Source organism: Patagioenas fasciata, chromosome 7 (genome assembly GCF_037038585.1).
Source record: "Patagioenas fasciata isolate bPatFas1 chromosome 7, bPatFas1.hap1, whole genome shotgun sequence".
NCBI lineage: Eukaryota > Metazoa > Chordata > Aves > Columbiformes > Columbidae > Patagioenas > Patagioenas fasciata.
The window spans coordinates 37,229,519-37,250,270 of NC_092526.1; the positions used below are offsets into that span (position 1 = coordinate 37,229,519).

At 40.4% G+C, this 20,752-nt stretch overlaps 1 protein-coding gene and 1 long non-coding RNA gene across 4 annotated transcripts in view; both read left to right on the plus strand.

Moving 5' to 3' along the window:
- The window catches only part of KLF7 (KLF transcription factor 7), a 59,775-nt gene extending 45,890 nt beyond the window's left edge, over nt 1–13,885 (plus strand). For 2 of the 3 annotated variants that reach the window (XM_065841207.2, XM_071811436.1), the window contains one exon: nt 5,724–13,885. In XM_065841207.2, the coding sequence (XP_065697279.1) occupies nt 5,724–5,775 (52 nt within the window). In that variant the 3' untranslated portion in view covers nt 5,776–13,885. The remainder of the gene's footprint in view (nt 1–5,723) is intronic. The other variant, XR_011740096.1, reaches the window with a different exon arrangement.
- An 886-nt stretch (nt 13,886–14,771) lies between these two features.
- Nucleotides 14,772–20,752, plus strand: part of LOC139828463 (uncharacterized) — a 48,868-nt gene continuing 42,887 nt past the window's right edge. The window contains exon 1 of the long non-coding RNA XR_011740099.1: nt 14,772–14,865. This is a non-coding gene — a long non-coding RNA (uncharacterized lncRNA). The remainder of the gene's footprint in view (nt 14,866–20,752) is intronic.

The following is a 20,752-nucleotide window of genomic DNA, read 5'->3' on the forward strand; positions in this document are numbered from 1 at the left end:
TGAGCTCGTCTGAAATATCTGGTCATCCTTGCCTGGTGCTGGGCGCTTTTGAAAGCTGTGTTCTTTGAATTTAGAAAAAAAAAAGAGAAGAAAACCCTGCTCCCCATCCCCAGTCCCAATTGATAAGAAATCAGGGTGGAGCAAAAGCAATTACCCCTGTAATGACTGTTGACAGCATTGACAGGATGGAACAATGAGCACTTCTCGCCCTTGCCACCCCCCCAGCTGAGATTGGCAGTGCCCTGGGTGAAACCTGGATCCACTATTGAGTAATCAAATAATGTGCTTCCATCTGAACATGTTATCCAGCTAATCCTATTTATATATATTTTTAAAAGAGGCTTAAGAAAATTACCCATCTTTTTAATGCAGCACTAAGGTTCTCTGCTCTGATAAGGAGACGTTTTGTAATACAATAAAGGCTCTAGGAAGCCTCTGGGTACACCAGACCAGCAGCAAACATGCGTGGAGAGAGGATGTGAGGGACATAAACAGGGGACCCCATCCTTTTATGGGAAGGAAATTAGATCATTTTCACATCCTGCCTTTCCAAGAGCTTCAACTCCTTAAGTGCTCCTCTCCCCTTGTCTCCCTCCTTCCCATCCCCCTTCCCCCACCGAGGGCTTCCTCTTGGATTGTCTTTTGTTTTAGCCCCGGATTATCTTTTGTTTGCTCAGAATGAGGGACAGGATAAGCCAAGTAGGGACCTTGGAGTTGTGCTTTTGTATAAGCATCTCTGTGAAGGAGCACAGTTATGTTCTCCGTTTTAAATATGAGGCATTGCCCTTCTCTTTTTTCTCCTCTGAAGAATAAACTGACCATCCTGTTCCCACAAAGACACACACCCCCACACACATACACAGAAAGCCCCAGGGTTTCTGTGTCAGGACAGACAATATTTTTAGCAGACATCTAAAGAAATACAGTCAGTATTTTTAACTTCTCAGTCTCTTTCAGCCCTTTGTTAAGTATTCATTCTTCTCCCTCTACATATTATCCCTTCCTACCCAGGTTTTTTTCTTTGGCAGCCAACGCAGTCACTGCAGTCAAGAGAAAGATTCCTGCAATCATCTAATGCATTTTCTGCTCTTCACTTGAATCTGTAGATGAAGGAAAAATATTTGTTAATAAGAGTACTGGGGATTGTGCACTGTCACATTCGATGCACATACCATCTGTGTGTGGTGGTAGGAGACAAATTTGTCTTTACTCTCCCAGTCAATTGTTGCAAGCCTGTAGAGTGACAGTGCCTGTTCTTCTTTTGGCCCACTCTGCCATACCATTATTTTTCCTTCTTTTCCCTTTCTCAGATCTCTCTCCTACCACCTATTGCAGATATCACCTCAAGCAAGCACTGAAACATGCACCTAAATCTGTCCTTAGCTATTTAGGCAGACTTATAATGTTAAAAGACGCCCCTTCCTGAGCCAGGGTTCCCAGCTGGAGAACAGCTTCTCTCTGTTTGAACTGCCACCCTTGATTGCACCCACCATTATTGACAGGAGCTGTGGTCACCCTCTCAGACATCCTGGTTTGCTAAACTCTAAGGAGCCTTTTGGAGCTCTTTTAGCAACGCCACTGTAGCACAAAGCATGTGCCTGTTGTTTTTCAGAGGTGAAGGCCATACCTTGGCAATCACAGCATGAAAGTGGTCATTCAGATACCAAAGAAGAGGGATGTTGTGCACACAGTCTGGTTGCAATTCCCTTCCCAGACTGTTTTCAGATGCGTTTGTATCCCTGACCTTCTGGCAGACATCAAAGGGGTATTAATGTCCTCTGTGTACAGGTCAGTTTTAAATCAAAAGAGATAAGAAGGCATATTTCTCTTCTCCTGCTGTGCCAGCCATATCCCAACACCATGCAGCCCACAGATCACATTGTTAGTTATAGCTGACAAACTACCGCTGGTTTGAGTAGCACCATATGTACTGCAAATGTTGTGTGGTTTGGTGGCAGCAGGGGACAAAGGAGAATCAGCTGAAGTGGTGCAGAATGCAGCATCCAAGTCCCTATTGCCTTCCAGACACCAGGGATATGCTGGTTATTAAGAGTGCTTTTGCCAAGAAAGGTGGGACCAGATGATCCTTGTGGTCCCTTCCAAGCTGGTATTCTGTAATTCCCCAGGAATTATACTTTTCAGAAACGCAGAGTAGGGTTGTGTTTCTCAGGCAGTGCAAGCCCTCAGCACTCCAAGGGGAAGAGGATGACAGGGTAGTGATACTCGCTTGTTCTGCCTAAATATGTGTTAGGAAATAGCAGCTTAGTGTCATACTCTTGGGATATGTATTTCTGTGTGTGTGCGAGGTTTCCTTTTTGACGTGAGGCTAAGAGCACACTTAGCTGGAACAAACACATCCCACAGTGGAGAATCCACAGCTGGTAAGAAAGATGGCTGAGCAATATATTCTCTTATCATAGTCACCTTCCCTCTTCCTCTTGTGGAGGCTTCAGTGCCGAGCTGTACAGTGTTGCTAAGGAGACAGAGCAAAAACAGAAAGCAAGGAATCATGTTTGGGAGCAAGGAATTTGTGTTTCACGCATCACTGTTTGACTCTCAGAATTAGGGCGTCCTATTGTAGCATAACCTGTCCTTTCTAGGAAGAGCTGGGCTTGGGGAGGGGTGATGGAGAAGATTGTGATGAGCCCACGTACAATGTGCAGAGCTGGTAGAGGTGTAAAGCCAGAGGTGCAGAGCAAGGTCTTGTCTCATGGGCAGGACTAGAGACCAGCAAGCTGCTGTTTCTTAATTTCTCAAGAAAGGAGTTTCCCTTGACAACTCACCCTGTGGAGCCTCTTCCATCGCTGCCTCTAGTTCCAGATTGGGAAAAAAAAATAGTGTCCACTGATCAATAGGTTTTCCTGACAGTGTGATTTAGCTGCACAATTTTGTGGGGACTGTTCTGCTGTTGAAAATAAATGTCCACGTCCACCAGCCTTACCAAGAGACAGAACTAACCAAATTAGTCAGCAGGAAAATGTGAGGAATTAGTATTGTACCATTTTATTAGCTACAAATTAGCAAATATGATACCATTTTATTAACTATGAAACTATTCTAGGGCTGAAAAATACACTAGATGCTAATACTGTGGTTATTGACGTAAAACAATGTATTGAATCCATATTTTTAACAGATCTTGCTGTACTGTGACTCAGCATACTTCTTGCTGGGTTGCATCTATAATAGGGACAATCAGAGAGGAAAAGCCATGCTTGGGTGGTCTTAGGACTAATCCTAGGCAGAAGTGCCAGCTGGTGCGTGTCTTTTTGGCAGCCACTCAAGCTGTTGTTTTCTTTTGGCAACCCTTGTAGCCAGCTGATGCTGCTTTCTCAGTTTAGAGTGACGAGAGAGATGTTGGTCCAAGGGGGTATTTTGGCACCCTAGGGCTAGAAAATTCGAGCTGCACTGAGCCTGCGAGTGTCCATTGTTTTGCTGTGCTTCACATAGGAGCTTGGAGGAATGCAGCCTCCATCCTATTTTGCAGTCTTATCTTCTTAATTTTTGCCACTCTGAAGGTATTAACCCCCTTGTAAACTGCTACAAACCAGCAGAGAAGAGCTGACTTGAGCAGAGCTCTGCGCACCCACAAAAGATGAGTATCTAGCTCTTCTTGCAGAACTTGTCTTATTATGAAGTTTCTTTGTCTTAAAAATGCACCTTTCAATTGCTCATCTCTGCATGTAGATACAGCTGGATTGCTTATGCAGGGGAATACTGCAAAGATCCCCTAACTATATAAAACCTCTTCATTTTTATAGTTCACAGCTTTTCTCTGCTTAGAGTATTTATCCTCTGGGTGTCTAGATTGTTCTTTTTTTATCTTCACTTTTTGGCTTTTTTTTTTTCTGAGTAGTTCAGGTCATTCTTTTACCTTCTTTCTGAAAAATACAAAATACTCAACTACTGCTTTTTTTAGGAAATACATTCAGTAACCACATATGAGCTATCCAAATTCTCACAATAAGCCATTTGGATATTCTTGAGACCCGTATTGGTGGCTCTTTTATACTCTAAATCTGTGGGGCAGTGAAAAGACATTCCAGGCAAGTCAGTTCTGGAAGTAGCTTTACGTGGTGCCCTGGGAGGAAATAAAAAGAGGTTACTCAAAAGCGGGTTTTTGTACGATATTTAGAATGTATGTTTTTTGCTATTAGTAAAAATAAATAAGCCAGTGTCTTATGGCCTAGGGTGGAAAGAAGGCAAGCCAAGATTTGCAGAGTACTTGGAAACCTTCTGGTTTTTAGTGCTCAACGTGAAGTATCTAGTGGAAGTTTAATTTCTAAGAGTGTCTGAGTCCTGCTGCCCTGACTCCGTTTCAGGGCTTTAGGGTGCAGTTTGCTCTCTGGTGCCATACATGTCTTTAATGACACCACAATGGTGGGTGTGAAATGAGTTGATGGTTTCAATCCCATTTCTAATGGGTATAAAGTCAAAAAAACTATTCTTGCTTACTGGCAGTCTTGATAAAATGAGGCTTATGTTGAATGACAGGGAAGAAAAGCACTTGTCCTCCTGAGAACTTATTCTTCTGATCACTCTGACAATATCTTGGTGGTGTGAAGTGCCTGAGTTTGGCACTGTTCCTGCTGCTGTGGGTGCCCTGCAGCATGTCTACCACAAAGCAACTGTTCCAGAATAGTAATTCCTGATTAACTCTTTGTGGCGTTGCTCTTCTCCTGGAGAAAGTGTGTTTTATTCTGAGTATCTTAGCCCACTTCCCAAATGGCTTAAGTTATTTCAGAAGAAGGCACTCATAAGCCTTTAGAGAGGAAGTTAATCAAGAATAGATGCTTCATTTCTAATTCCTGCCCTACCTTATTCTCAATTAACTGCGTGTTTAGACCAGCCTTAAAACTCAACTAGTTCTCTAGGACTGCCGCTCTAAGTCCATCTCATCAGCATCCGTCTACACGTTCAGAATGTCAAAACATTGCGTATTCGTACGAGATGGATTAAAATGGCTTTGTGGATAAAGAACACAAGTTGAAAGCTGAAGTCCTGGCATATTTTTTTCTGGTTTTACTACACTTCTTGCGTGATTTACAATTTCCCTGCCTTCTCTGTCTCTCAATTTTTCACTCTTACAAAATAGGCATAAGACCTTCTCTCAACACCCTTCAGGGAGATAGCGTTCATCAACAACCACATATTACCACCCAAATTCCCAGTAGAGAGAAAGGGAGAGATATGTGGCCTGATGGATTGTCAGCCTCCAAACTCCGAACCAGCTTTCCTTCCAGTTTGGAGTTAGAAATGAGAATTCAGCTTTCAAAACTGGCATCATACTTCAGTACTTGTTGCAGGTACTGGGCACTTGGGAAAGCTGGAGGTTTCTTCAGCGGGTGTTGCTGAGTACTAGAGCAAAACTGACTTGGTTTATTTATTTTTTTTTATATGCATACACACACTTATACTAAATATATGATTTTATACTATAGGTGCATAGATGAGCACTCTTCCCTGATGAAAGAAGTGAAAGACGAGGGAGGGAGAGAAACAGAGAAAAGAGAGGTCTATTTAGCTGCCCAAGAGCCAGAATAGTTGGCCATCTGTAGTCACAGAGGTCAATTGCACAGGGTTTGGTGGTGATCCATGGATAACCTAAGGAATGTCTTTAAACATGGACATGTATTTCCTCCTGTACATAAGGAGGAAGGAGCAGGAAACTGGCTTTTCCAAATCCTGAACTTATTTCATTTCCCACTTACTTTATTTTGCAGGTGTTTCTCCAGGTCTGATCACCTCGCCCTCCACATGAAGAGACACATCTAAAATATCAGTCACCTTGCCATGGATGTCACCTGAGCTCAGTGTTGTGAGTTGAAAGTGGAACTCAAGTTACAACGTGCTGCCTTGCAGAAGAGAACTCGATCACGTGTAATCCTCTGTACAGAGACCACACGCTCACACTGTCAGGCACCTAAATATACTTCAATACGTACATCGGTTCTTTATGCCTTGCCCCAGCTGGATGGGAGAAGATGCAGGCGAGGAAATGGTATAGAGGTGAAGTAAATGAGAAGGAACAATTGCTTACAGTACTTCGTCCCTCTCGGATTTGTTTCCTGTTTTTGCCAGTGGAAATCAAAGAAAATGGAGGAGGTTTCCCTGCAGGTGGATGGCAGGAAGAGGGGCTTATTTAACTCGCTTCTCAGTGCAACTCAATAGGAGAATAAATCGTCTTGAAGTTGCATATTTGTAGCACTAACTTTATTTTTAAATAGATGGGGGGAAAAAATGACCTAGAAAACCAAATCCCAGTTTGGTAGCCAAAATTAACCTCTTGGTTCATTTGTCCTTTGTCTGAGAATTCCTAATGTTCAGTGCATCAGACTTCTCACAGACACTTTGACCTGTCTTGGTGTTGGTTCTTCTTCCTAGAACTGAGTTATTGAGATCCTTTTAAGTCAATACCAGTGGCCTTAATGGCAGTAGACTGTGGAGTGACACTTGTGACACAAATACCCTTTTTTTGGCCTGAGTTTATGTAGACTTCACGGAGGACTATATTTGTGTTGGTCATTTTTATTTTAATTTTTGTTTTGGCTATTGCACAACATATGCACTAGGGACTCTGGAAGCTGCTGCCATGATGGCCAAGTGGCCAAGGGATAAAGCCCTGAGAAACAGCACCTAATATCTCTGTAGGCCTCACCTTATTGCCATAGCTAGGACTTCTTGTTTATTTGTTGAACAAAAACCTTTAAAAGCTTATTTGGAAGCTCAAACATTTTTTCTCTTTTCTCCACGAACAAGTGATCTTCAGAACTCCTTGTCTTCACCTGGATATCGGTCTGGGACTGACCACACAGGCATGACTACAGGATTCCTTCCACATCATGTGAGCACGTTAGCCACGACCCACAGTGACTTAGAGATGAATTATGTTGCTTTTTGTTACTGTTCTTCTATTAACCAGTTTAAAACATTAGACTTTTGTTTGTGTAAAGAGCACCTGCAGACTTTTAATTTAAAGCTAATGTTTGTTGAGCATCTTACACACAAAAACAAAACAAAAGAAAACAAAGCCAAAAATCCTGCTCCAGTCTCTGAGTGGGAAATCGAGAACTTCTTCCAAGTACGATGGCTTCATTCAGCTTTAGCCTTTTAAAGAAATTATCAAAGTCCTCCTTTTCCATTCATCAAGTTGATGCTGTAGCCCACTCCTATATGAAAAATGTAACAGTATGAACGGTAAAGGAAGGGTTGGATTTTCCATACAGCATTGAGGCTTTTCCAAATGATTGGTCTAAAGTATTGCTAACCGAGAGGTCCATTTGGGCCCACTGTATGAACCATCCAGGAGAAGTGGAGGTCTCATGCTCACCCTTCAGTCCTATTGATAATTTGATTTCGTTGGCTCAAAGTGGATTAAAGTCTTCATTACAAAAGAAAAACAACAAAAAATGTATCTTACCATAACTTGCATTTGAAACTATTTGGCACTGGCCCTGACTCCAAAGACTGCATTTAGGACCATAAAAATGGCCTATGCAAGCAGGCAGGTGGTCATTAGGTTGTATATTTTGTATATTCTGGGACCATCCCTACAAGATGTGTCTAGAAATGAAACAAAATGGCGTGTGGTCCACAAATGATTGCTGCTTTTTTATACTGTATTAGCCAACTGCCCTTCTTTGACTGTTTTGACTCATTGACTGTTAAATATTTCCCTTAATTTATGTTTTGGGAGGTAAAACTGTACTCTTAGGGGAAAAGTAACAAACAAGAAACTCAATAGATGTTTAAGAGCTGTCACCGGGATCCTTGGCACTTGAATTCTCAGCTTTTTGCAACCTTTGGTTCCAGTGAGAGATTGAATTTACTCAAAAGATGCTGTTTTTCCTCACAGTTTTCACAAAACACTGTGACTGTCAACTGAACACTTTGGGGACAGGGGGGAAATACGATGTCTGGCCCATATGGTATGAAATATGGACCAAAATCTAACCATCTTTTAGGGACAATGATGTAACATTCGTGATAAGAGCATGAGAGAGATCAAGAGGGAGAGTGAAAGAAAGAAAGACAGAGAGAAAGAGAGAGAGAACGAATATTGAGTTTATTCCAAAGATTTAAAACTAACCCTACTCTATATGTGTATATATATATGCTTATATATATATATGTATGCATTTAAAATTATGGAGCACTGCTTGCTGACAATCTCGTATTTCTCTACTTCTGTATTTGCATACTTGTAAAGGCCATTCCACCCAGCTGTTCCACTGGGACTGAGGGCCCTAGAATCCAATTTGTGTTGGAATATATAGAGCATCCTGCCAGATGTCTAATGGGAACTGAAACCTCAGCTGTGTGAAACTGTAGAGGATCCAGTCAGTGCATTAGATTTAAAAAAAAAAAAAGGTAAGAGAGTCCTAGAATTTCATTACTGTAGTGTCCTAAAGTGTGTTCTCTCAAACCCCCCACTATGATATTCATTGGCTGTGAACCTGCATAAATATCCTCCTTTGACCTCTGAACACACCTGCCTTTAGACATGCTATGAGCAGTCTACAAACCTTAATTATTAAATGACAGTTTAAATATTGGACTCTATTTAAAATGGGAAAAAAACCCAAGCAAGACTGTTTATTTTCTTCCAGTTGTTATTTATGGTCTTGTTGACATCTTATTTAAATATGGCGGAACAAGGGCCTCATGGAAAAAGAACGTGCTGAGATGTCTAATTATGTTGTTCTAGAGGCAGGCCTACAACTAAGTTGTGGATACAAGCAGCCTAAAAAACGTAAAAGAAAAGGGGGATAAGAGACTGAACCAGATTTCAGATTTCTCAGGCTCTCTCTGTAGCAGGTCTTGAACTCTGAAGCCAAATTTTGAGCTTTGGGACTATCTCTTCTATTGCAAATAGAGATATTTTTCAACTATATACATGGTGTACTTAATCTCTAGACTTCAGTTTTAGGGTGCTCATATGCAAGTGTCTTAATCATTACTGAAATTTTGAACCATCACTGGTGTTTTGTAGAAGAAAGCTCCGTTTTGGAAAGGCGTAATTAGTGACACATTCCAGGATTGTTGTTTACAATGCCCAGTTTTGTGTCTTCACAGGTATTTTAAGCTGTGCACTTCAAACTTGTGTAATCTGTTAATAGCTGTTTAGGCCTGTGTCTTCTTGCTAAAGTTGTACAGTTGTCTTCTCTTTGTAAACTATGAGTAGAAACAGGCCAATGAGGAAAGGCTAATCCTCTCCGTAAGGCTTCTTGGAAGTGAACCCATAAATAGATGATTTGGTAAAAGTTGAGGACCGAGTGATGCAGCTGTAGAAAGAAGCTTAACTGTGTTTCCTTCATGCTAGATTTATGAAGATTTGCAAAAGAGGAGTCATTATAAAAAAGTCAGATTGTGGTTTCCAAGACGACAAAACTGTAGGATGAGAACAAATTGAGACAGAAGTCTCGCAAAATAGTGTATGTAGAGGAAGCATCTAAAGCAAATATGAGGTTTTGTGAATAGCTGAATAGTATTTTGGAGCAGAGCAGTCAATCATAGAATCATGCAGGTGGGAAGGCACCTCCAGAGCCAATTTGGCCAACCTCTAACTAGAGTTGGTTGCTCAGGGCCATATCCAGCTGAGTTTTAAATATCCGCAGGGATGAAAACTCTACAACCTCTCTGTGCAAGCTGGTCCAATATTTGTCCACCTTTGCAGTAAAAATAAGAATTTTTAAAATCCATGTGACAAGTAGGAGTTTTCCATGTTCCAACTTGTTTTCATTGTCTCTTCCACTACACACCTCCAAGAAGAGTCTGGCTTCTTCTCTGCACCCTCTTAGAAATTTATAGATAGCAATAAGATCTACCCTTGCCCTTCTCTTCCTAAGACTGAACCCTGTCTCAGCCTCTCTTCACCCATCGTGTGTTCCAGAACCTGATTTCCATGGTGACTCTCTGCTAGGCTGACTCCAATGTGTCAATAATTTTCTTGTAATGAGGAGACCAAAATTCCAGATTAAGGAGTACTCCACACGTCACAGTGTTGATATAATCTATTTATTCTAGATTTCCCCATTATCTAATTGAGACAAGCTATACTCCATGATGAGATTCATTTAGGAAATGCCAGTATCAAGATTTTTCTAATAAGATTTGTTGAATCTCTGTATAAAAATATGCTTATAGAAATACGCTTTCTATACGACCAGCTTGAGGCCTGGCAAGGAAAATTCTCTTTTCTCAACGTAATCATTGCTGGTTTACCTTAAACTAAAAAAACGTATTGTTTCACTCATACTATATTCTGTACGAAGACACATGATGCTGTATTTCAGTCACTTTCTAGTCAAAAACAACGCTTCAGTGCATCTTTGTTCTGTTTGGTTTTCCCCTCAGGAGATAAAGTACAGCCTAAAATACCACATGTATTTTATAAAGATTGGTCTAGCAGAAGAGAGGATTCCAGAGTTCAGAGTGTTTTTCATTATCCCAGCGTTGTCCTTTTTCAATAGCCAGTACTCAGTCTAGAAAATTGTGTTACTTGGATAAATTGGCAAATGAAGGAAAGAGAGGACAGACTTCTTTTGATGTCTTGGACAAGGCCTTGAGCAGTCCATTCTAACTAAACTGTGTTTTAAACCAGGGGTTGAATTAGGTGACTTCTAGAGGTACCTTCCAACATTAATTTTTCTGTGTTTCTATGATTCATTTCTAGTTCTTTCCAGTCTTGTGCTGGTGGAACAGACTGTAGGGTTTCTCTCAAACTCTGATAGTTTCATCCTTATTAAATTTTATAAGGCTTCTTCATGAGAGAGACTTGGAGAGGAGGAAATCTTAAAAACCAAACCCAAACCCTTAGCAAACCAGTTTGAAGCAATGTCATACCAGGAGATGTGTCACAGCTGCAGGGACCAACCAAATATTATGGAGATAAGTTTGCTAGTCTGGAAGACCCATGTGATGTCTCAAAAATAGTTTCCAGGACCCAAAATCCAAGCCAACATATATTTCTACAAAGGTGAAGATTCTTTTTTTCCATTTGTTCTTATTTTCCTGGGACTTTTTGGAATTGGGTTTACTGGTTGTTTTTTTAGGCTAGCACATTTTTGCTTAATACATGGAAAGCACTGACCAAACACAGATGGGGAAGAAGAACCTGAATGCAAGAGGAGCCCCCAGGTCCTTGCTTTTTGAACTGTTTTAACCTGAGGAGCAAAAAGAAAACTAATCACTAGGGTGTATGGCTAAGTTGCAGTTGATCAATATGATAGTTGCAGTGATTGAGCGTATTGTACCTGTGATCTGTCTGATATCTGCAGAATCAGGCTTTCTCCCTAATTTTTACCTGGCCCTGGACAATTTGGGCTTTTTAGCTGTCTCTAACACAAAGGTTGCTCCTTTTTAACATAGTTTATCTGTGTACAAAAGATGTCATAATCGGTGCTTTTGACAAAACTGATGAAAATCCAACTTGCTTAAGTGTTCCTTTTCTTTGCCTGTTCCCTTAATGCGTGTCAAAATCTTTAAATTTAAAAAAAATTTAAAAGATGAAAATGTTGTAAATAATGTTACCAGGCCAGCACCCAGTGGCTCAAGGGCTTTTATTCTTGATTTCATTCAGGACTTGGCACATCCCATCATACCATCCAGTCCAGTAAGACTGTTTTTAAGCTTTCACGTTCTGGGTGACGCCTCTAACCCAATGCTCTTTTAAAGTACTTTTTGCTGATTTCAGATATAATTGCACTTGCAAAGATCCCTACATGCCAAGAACAAAAACAATGCTTGACAATATCTCTATTTAACTCTGTCTTGAATAACTGAAAAATATTTTCTCCTAAGATACTACAACTAAGCATTGGCAAGTCTGCCCTGTCTTTCATTAGCATTAAATCTACACCTTCTTGAATGATCGTTTCCAGATCAAGCTTGAATATTCTTCCTTTTGTCACATTCGTGTCTCTTTCTATCAGTAGTTTAGGGATGACTACTGCAGTCTTTCCCCTCCACAGCTCTACACTGACTTCAGTGACAAGATTTAGTGTTGTAAAAACAGGAAGATCTGGCCTACCAGGTACTAAGATCTGTCTTGTAAAGCCGAGACTTTCCTCCTCCCTTAGAGAAAGAAGTCCAAGATGTACTATATAAGTTATATATATAATGATGTAGTTGTATATATAAATTATATACCTAATAATGTGGAGACAGGAGGCAGGCTGCCTTTATCACCTCAAGAATGCGTTTCCCTACCTGAAAACTTCCAAATGCAGGTGTCATTTTTCAAACAGGGTTTTTATAGTTTTCCTTGATGCTTGTTAATGGCATTTTTGGTGTAATAATTAAAGTTGGAGCTCTTCGCGGTTTTCAAAATGAAAGCTTTGATGATTTTTTTTTTGAGTGCTTTGGTCCTAACGTCTATATACTGCCAGAAAACAGGTTCTCCACGCTGTCTCTGTGTGGGAGTGGCTGGACACCAGTATATACCATATATACCTACACAGAAGAGGAGACTGAGCTACTGACTCACAGTTTGTAGTAGCCAACCGTGCCTATTGCTTTGATTTAGGGAGGGCACTTGCTGTTGCCACCGCATTTTAAGAATCATGTCAGCTTCTGTAGGCAAGTTTTCGACCATGCTGGGAAATACATGTTGCTGTGTACTGTGAATGAGTAGGCTGCAAATTTGGGGATGGGGAGGGGAGGTGGGAAGGGAGGGGGATGAGGGCTTAGCATGTACACACTAAAAGTGAGCTAGAATGGACAGAAAGGTGACAATTTTAGCCTTTATTGTTGGGCTGTTGGGGAAACGAAAAACTACCACGCAGTCCCTGAAAGGCCTGATGGCTGAAGGGCTGATATTTATATTTTGCAACATCCATTTTACCCGTTGCTCTGTATTTTAAACCCCAGGCCTGTTGGATTCTGGAAGTACATCAAAACACTGCTTTAAACACTACTTTGTTACCAAGGCCGTGTCTCTACCAGGGAAGCTGCCCTCTGTTAAAATAATCAGTCAAAATCACTTTGTAGCCGCACCTATTACTCGATTGCCTGGATTGAGTTTGCGTTGGCATCCTGTGCAGTTCAGCTAAAGTGTAAGAAATGCTTCAACCAATTAATATACCTCTACAGGAAGGTTCTTGCACCAATTTAAGTACCTATTTTGAATTCACTGCATATAAACTGTGACAGCTTTTCTATTAGAAACAAGGCCTTAGTTTAGCATGTCTGCACATATAGTTGAAAAAATAACAATGCAGACTGGTTTATTTATTTTTGGTTTGTTTGCTTTGCAAAGTGGCCTGTTTTCTTTCTTGTGCTTTGAGACCTTTCTTGTTCTCTAATACACATTAGATTTTTGTTCGGGGGATTTTTTAAGCAACAACAACAACAACAAAGTATGAATGCTCCCTATTAAAAACAAAAAAAAAAACCCAACAAACAAAAAAAAACCAACACAACATTGCTTGAAGGACTTTCATTTTGCACTATAATTTTTCTTTTACCAGATGTGTCTGATAAGTGCATTTTGGAAATGCCCTCGGTCACGTTCTCTCAGGCCTACTCTGGTATTTCTAATATATCACAGAAGTACCCAATCTTGTAGCCCTCAGTTCTGCCTTTTTTTGACATTTTATTTTTTTTAAGCTTTTTATATATATATATATAAATATATTACTTTGTCAGTTTTTTTGCTGTACAAAAAGTCTTAAGATTTAAAAATATTATTTGTATTATATGATGGTGGTATGTTAATGTTACAAAATTATTAATGAAGAAAAAATTTATTTTTGTTACTGGTCTGTTTCATAATTCTTTTTTAAATTGGTATATTGTAAGATATCTATGCAAAAATGTTATGTGACGCATTTTTATTTAAGAATGTAATATGTGTAATAAACAGTAGAATGTGTTTGGCCCGGGAGTGTTCAGCGTGCCTTGTGTATTATTTCTTTATGAAAACTTGTGTGAACAGTGAAATGGCTTTTGAATATCAGTTAAGGCTGTGGTTCTCTAAACTTCTAAGTATGCTTTAGCTTATCAGAATTACATTTTTGATTTAAATAATTTATTTGGTTGTAATGTATTTTGTAGCAGTTAAGTATAGCTCATATTCATACCCTATCACATGTTGCTTTTGGGAAGGATGCTCAAGAAGGAAGTTCTTATTCCTAAAAGCCGACCAGATTTCCATCTGGCTTGTAATCCTGCTTGTGCTGGAGCCAACGACCTCTGTTATCTGACATATAACACTGGTTGAAGATTTTAGCCAGTGTTATTTTTGTAAAAGACGACAGAGAACACTTGCACTGCATTTTCCATGCCTCGCTTTGAAAACATTTATCGGTCAGTGGTCAAAACAGGACTAGACTTGGAGGCTCCTGAGCAGCCTGTCTCAGGACTGTGCTGTTGTTCTCCTTCCCTTTAACGTCTGCAAAATTGCAAGCGCAATTGAATCCACCTGGATGCTCGAGTACTAAAAATGCATTTAGGCAGTAGAAACAGTCATTCTGAGCACAATTACTTTGCAGTGTCATGGCATAAAATGAAATTAGTTTTTCAAGTCAGGCCCTTATCCCTTTAGGTTTTCGCTGCCTTGTGCTCGCACGCCGCAGCAACGTGAATGAGCACTGCACATGGACACCTTGTGAGGCTCATCTGACACAAACTTGACAACAGGCCTCACTCACCTTGTTGGGATTGTTAGGATTGTTTATATCAGACAGAGGGTAGGATTTCCCTCCTGACATCTGCGTCTAGAAGCCAGATGACCATTCTAACCTACTGATTTATACTCCCTCTGTAGCTAATGAAGAGAGACATATCCAGAAGGGACTCACTCCAGGGATGAGCTGGATGCAAAAGGATCTGAGGTGATGTCAAGCGTTTCTGGAAAGCCACCTGGTGAGTTGGAAGAAAAAAAGTCCCAGTGATGCCCATGGCTGCTCTGGTCACTCAGGTTGTTACCAGGTGTTTGATGATGGGCATTATTAGTAGTGTTTGGGTATATATAGCTCTTGAGCACTGGAAAAGGGCTCAGCACAGGTCAAAATTTTGGGCTTGTGTTCCAAATTATCAAAAGCACATTGCTCTGGCTGCTTCAGTGTGGCAGTGATATCTTGGTGTCTTTCTTAGTGTGAGTGAGGCAGTCAGTTGTCATAGAGTTTTTGCAATCCTACCATGAAATTGCAAGGCTGAAAAAAGCAGTCTCTTTGCTGTGGATTGAAGTATGATGTAGGTATGAATGGAGTTGTGTATGACACAGAATTCTACCTGCCAATAGAATTTTTACTTTATAGTGTTTGTCTTCTAAATACAAGGTCCAAGTTCCTTCACTTCCTCTCTTCCTTGAAAACCTCTTGAAGCTTTTAGCATCTCACTGACCTTGAGCTTTCTGACAATTATGTGTCTGTATGTCTAGACAAAGATCCTCCTAGTGTAATTTAGTCCTTTGCTCTCCATCTGAGAGAGGGATTTCCAGAGAGCTCTGGAACATCCTTCTTGAAGGAAACTTTGCCCTGTATTCAGCTTGTATGAATTGGAGGGATGATTATCACTTACAGGTAAACATATAACCAGGAACTTTCAGAAAATACAATGCATTACTGTCATACACTTCCCCTTAGGTATCTCAAATTCAGCTTGAATTCCTCAAATGATATAGAGTGTGAACTGGAAGACAGAGTCCTAATCCAGGCAAATGCTTTCTGGTCCACAGCTCCTATCTAATATTTCTAATTTACTGAGGTAATCAGAAGGCACTTTGCCCCTCAGGATCCAGTCTAGCTGATATTAGCAAACCTGGGACCAGTACTACCACTTCTAACCAGTACAACCAGTACCAACTAACTTTACTTAACCCTGTAAGTAGAGAGAAGTACGGTTGAGTGATACCATTTTAAAAGTATTTTGGGATATCTAGGAAGGATCTTTGAGAAATACAAACTTTCCTTCAACAAAAGCTTGTTACCCTTTTGACAGAAAGCTCCAAAAGAAATACAAGTTCCTAAAATGAAGTGATGAGAATCTTTGCCTTCTGAGGTGAATATTTTGACCCCTAAAATATATGATTCTTTCCACATCTTTCCTGTGACTCTGAAATACTGTGGCTAGCTGATGATGCAGAAAGAGATGCTACAAAGAAGGTAATTTGGAAGAGGAAGGAGGGCACAGCCCTCATAATCAGGACAATCACTAACGCTCTGGGAATCAGCAAGAGCTGCCAGAGTGTAACCTAAATGCATTTCACAACCTGTGGCGCGGAATGGAAAGCCTCAGATACAGATCCTCATCTCTGGGAAGTGTGGAGATGGTCCACTTAACAGAAGTTCAAACATTAGCAATAAGTAGTGGGGAGAGGATTTTTGCCAAGCCCAAGCACAAGGAGGATGGTGTGAACTATCATTTGTTATTACAGAATTCTGTGCTAAATCCAGATGTGGGAATTTACAGCCTCGTCTCCAGAGGATTTGAGTTTACTTTGACACCAAATTAGGTGTCAAAACCAAATCCATGTAACTGTAGCCATTGGTTACAATACCCTTTGTTATAAGTGCAACAATCAGTTTTCTCTAAGACAGAGAGTGACTTCATTATTCTGTGTGTTGATTTTTCTGAAAAGAATTTATAATTAGTTTCAGAAAAATCCATCTTACCAGTAGAAGGATATGACCCCCAGACAGCTCCATAATTCATTTGTCTGATTATGGTGCTAATTATCTTACAGTGCGATGGGACTGAAAACAAGAAGCATCTGATGCCAAAATTACTTTCTGCTCATTATTGTTTTGGTTTTGCTTTGTTTGGGAAAAAATTATGGATGGTGAAAATACTAGATAAATCGAGGATGTTTACGATTCTTCCTTCACATGCCATGTGACTCATCTCTGACCCTGAAGAACTGTTTGAAATGGAGGACTAGAACAGTCTCTGCACCACTTAAATTCAAGGCTTATTGATTCTAACTCCCTTTAGTTAGAGGGGGATTGAACTAGATGATCTTTCGAGGTCCCTTCCAATCCCTAACATTCTGTGATTCTGTGATTAGTTGTGCCAGGCATCGCCAGCTGTGGAGGTGGATACACATCTATTAAGAACCAGACTAACATCTATTTTGTGTGCTGGCAGCTGTCATTGCGAACACGTAATCGCCATCAGCGTGACTGCTGCTTTATGTGTTGTCCCACACATATGCATATGTATTTATACATGTGTAGATGCGTATGTGTTTAGGGATATTCAAGTTCTTATGTTCCCTTCTGAGCTTTGTGGTGGTACTATAATACAATCCTTAAGAAAATTCTCCTACCTGTACTTCGGTGATGTGAGAGGAGGAGAGGAACAAAGCTCTTCTGAGTGTAATACAGTGTTAAGACACCTTGCCTACCAAACAAGATACTCCTGTGACACCGTAAACCTGTCACTTTGGACCAAATTCACAAGTATAATTCAATGCCTAAATATCTTTATTGGTATTGGGAGGCTTTGGCCTCCCAACAACTCCCTAAACCAGGAATGATAGCGTTCCGCTACCAGGCAGGAGTACCCGCAGGAGTGAGATCATCAGATTGCAAAGAGACAGAGGCCCAGGACAGACTCCCCTGGTCTCACTTGTCTGCAAATCAGGTATAACATCATGTTGTTCCTGGTTCATAGCACCTTCAATCAAATTATACCCTATTGAACACCAACTTCTCCTTCATTGACTGCCAAACCGTGAAGTGACAGTGACAACACCATGATATTCAAACAGGTGAAAGTGCTGTGTGACCTTAGGTTTCCTCCACTTGTTTCTTTTCACACAAAGACATGTAAATGTAAGGGAACATATATATTTGAGTCTGGGCTGAGGCCATACTGATGTGATACTGTACATACTTTGTGATGCTAGTGCACCTTTGCTCCCATGTAGAAACTGGAAGCAAAACTAAGAATTCCTTGACAAGAGTGACTGTGGACATCCAATGTTTCAAGGCAGGGAAGTAACTGCTATGAATATTATTTGTTTGGTAGCAAGAGGATTTTTTTTGCTGTATCCCTGAATCTCTATTGCCACAAAAGACAAAAATGTTTGATGGTTCTGTAAGAGACCAATGCTAATACACGGTGACCCACTTAGGAAAAAAAAGCAGATAGGCGTGGAAGAGGTTGTGTGCTATACATCCTTGGGAGCGCTTGAGAGCATCAGTACATAATCCAGTCTCTTCCTTTCTTGGAGACTGCAGATGTTAAAGTTCATGGTCCATAGATATATAGGGGAGGAAAATGGAAATTAGAATATTGAGGTAGCAGTTAGTCACTCTGTTTTTGGAAAGAGATCATCTCCAAAGAGAGGAAGACGTTAAGTCCCAGTGTGTGTCTGAGCAGATAGGTTTTTATGGATCAGTCTTTGAGGCTGAAAACAGGAATAAATTCCTTCTTCTGAAAAGCTAACCCTAGCCTGGTGTCTGATGTAAAGACCTTTTAAGCTGCTAGGCAAGTTTTCAACTTAAACAGAGTTTAGGCTGCAACCTTAATTCTCAGTCCTGAGTATGGGGATTTTTTGATTCATGCCATACTTATTTTATTTTGCCATACAATAAAATAGATTTTTTTTTAAAAAGGTGCTAAAAGACAACCGAACTCGTTATAATATTTCTGTTTGCACCCGTTCTTTTGGCCCCAAAAGGAGCAGATTCCTGCCATGGTTCTGCTCTGCCGCAAAGTTCTGATTTTAATAAGAACAGGAGGAGACATATAGAGAGCGTAACATTTTCTGCAGGGGACTAGTCCATGCTCAGCATTGATAATGTAGCAAATTAACAGTCTCCTCTAAGAACTGCTCTGCTGTATGGTGACAGCCCAGTGTGCTATATTTCCTACAAACCCCTAGTTTATGACTAATACTCTGGTCAGATGTTACACATATGTTCATGTCACAGATTACCAAGTGGCTGTAACAATAGCTTTACATCGACTTTTTCTTTCAGTTTATTTTTTTTTAAGTTAATTATCAGTCCGCCTCGACCGCTGCCTTTTTCTCATCCAACCCCCAGCCCCCTCCCCACCCATCACGCTGTGTGAAATCTTTCCAGCAAGACCTAAAACCATGCGATATTCTCTTGGATTCGTGTTTCATGTGGAACCTCAAGCTGAGAGAGGCCTCAGGATAGAGCACTAACTGACAGGGGGACGGCGAGGCATTCGGGATCGCGTAGGCGTGCGGAGATGAGGAACCGGCGCTGTTCAATATGTTTTTAATGAAACTAATAAATACAGCCATCGAATGAATAGAGCTGATTGACACTGGGAGTTCCTAGTTCCCCCCCCTTCCATCTGCAGCCTTTTCAGCAGCAGAATAGAATGAAGAAATTTAAAAGGATACTGGGACGTGTATTTTTCAAAGAAATGTTATACAGAATTGCGAGCAAAATGGTGGATAAAAGAGAAATTGTTCTTTTTCTACAGAAAGCCCCACAAGGTTTTCTCATGTTCTTTCCACAGAAAAGAATCAAACCCTCTCTCACAGTTTCCAGTGAGCCGATGGAAAGATCAGTAATGGAATAGCTGAAAAAAATTCCAAGTAGAAATTGTTTTTCATTATCATTTTTGTGACAGGAAAAAATTGCTAGGAAAAAAAAAATCAACTGTCCCACTGCTTTAAAAAGAAAGAAAAGTGAGCTTTGAAATGTCTTGATGATAAAGAGAGAGCATTTCCAAGGGAAAATGTAGCCCTGATCTAATTATGGAAAGGGGTTTGCAGCCACACAGCGCTGATCTCATTGCACCGTGCAGGATCAGGCAGGATCAACCTGAAATCATAGCGGTATATTCTGAAACAAGCAGTGAGGCAAGGGGGTTGTTTGAAAATAAGTAGGTGGCCAAAAAGAAGATGCTATCAATGTCTTTTAAAAAAAAGCTTAAAAATAGTAACAGGTGAAAGCAGAGCGTATGGCAGGGGAAGGAGAACTTGACGTAATGGGTATTTCTGAAGAATGAGGGAGTGTCAAAAATCAATGCCTTGTTGTAATATGTACTATAATCTGTAGACCAAGGACAGGTTAGGTCACAGAAAGAGGAGAGGAAGGGGACTCTGCAGCTGCAAGACAACATTGGATCTATATAGATAAGATTTTAGTAGGTGAAGAAAACCAGATAGTAAAATATTTATCTATTAATGGTTGACAAGGAGCAACTATATATTAGGAGTAAATAAAAGGGACCACAGCATAACCTCCTCTGGGTAAGAAGCATACCAAAGAGTAGCTTGCCAGTATTAAAATTGGAAAGGAGGAATTTTCTTATTAAAAATACAAAATCAAACAGACAAACGAATGAACAAGCCATAGAACTGTGAGTAAGGATACTTGGAGTGTTAGGCTGAGCAAGGAGTTTTATGCTGAGTAACTCACAGTGATCACAAACCACATAGAGTCCATTGTAAAGACTCAATTATCTGATACCTGCTTCCCTACCCTCTCTCCTCACATCCTAATATTACACTGAAATATTTGCCATGATATCATTGCTTCTGCTGTTCCCCTTTAAGTCTCCCTCCCACTGAACTGTTATAGCAATAATCCAGCTGTTTTCTTGCTGCTCTGGATATATGCAGAAGACTCCCATGCCATTGTACAGATGATAGACCAGAGTGCCTCAAAGCATCCCCGAGCTGCTTAACCTTAGACATGCTGAAATCAATTAATCCACAGAGGTTTAAGTCAAACGTGTGCACAAGTCTTTGTACTGAGCCTCTAAATTACATGCAAAAGTGGAAAAAAACCCAAACAAACCAACCCCCAAAACCAGAACA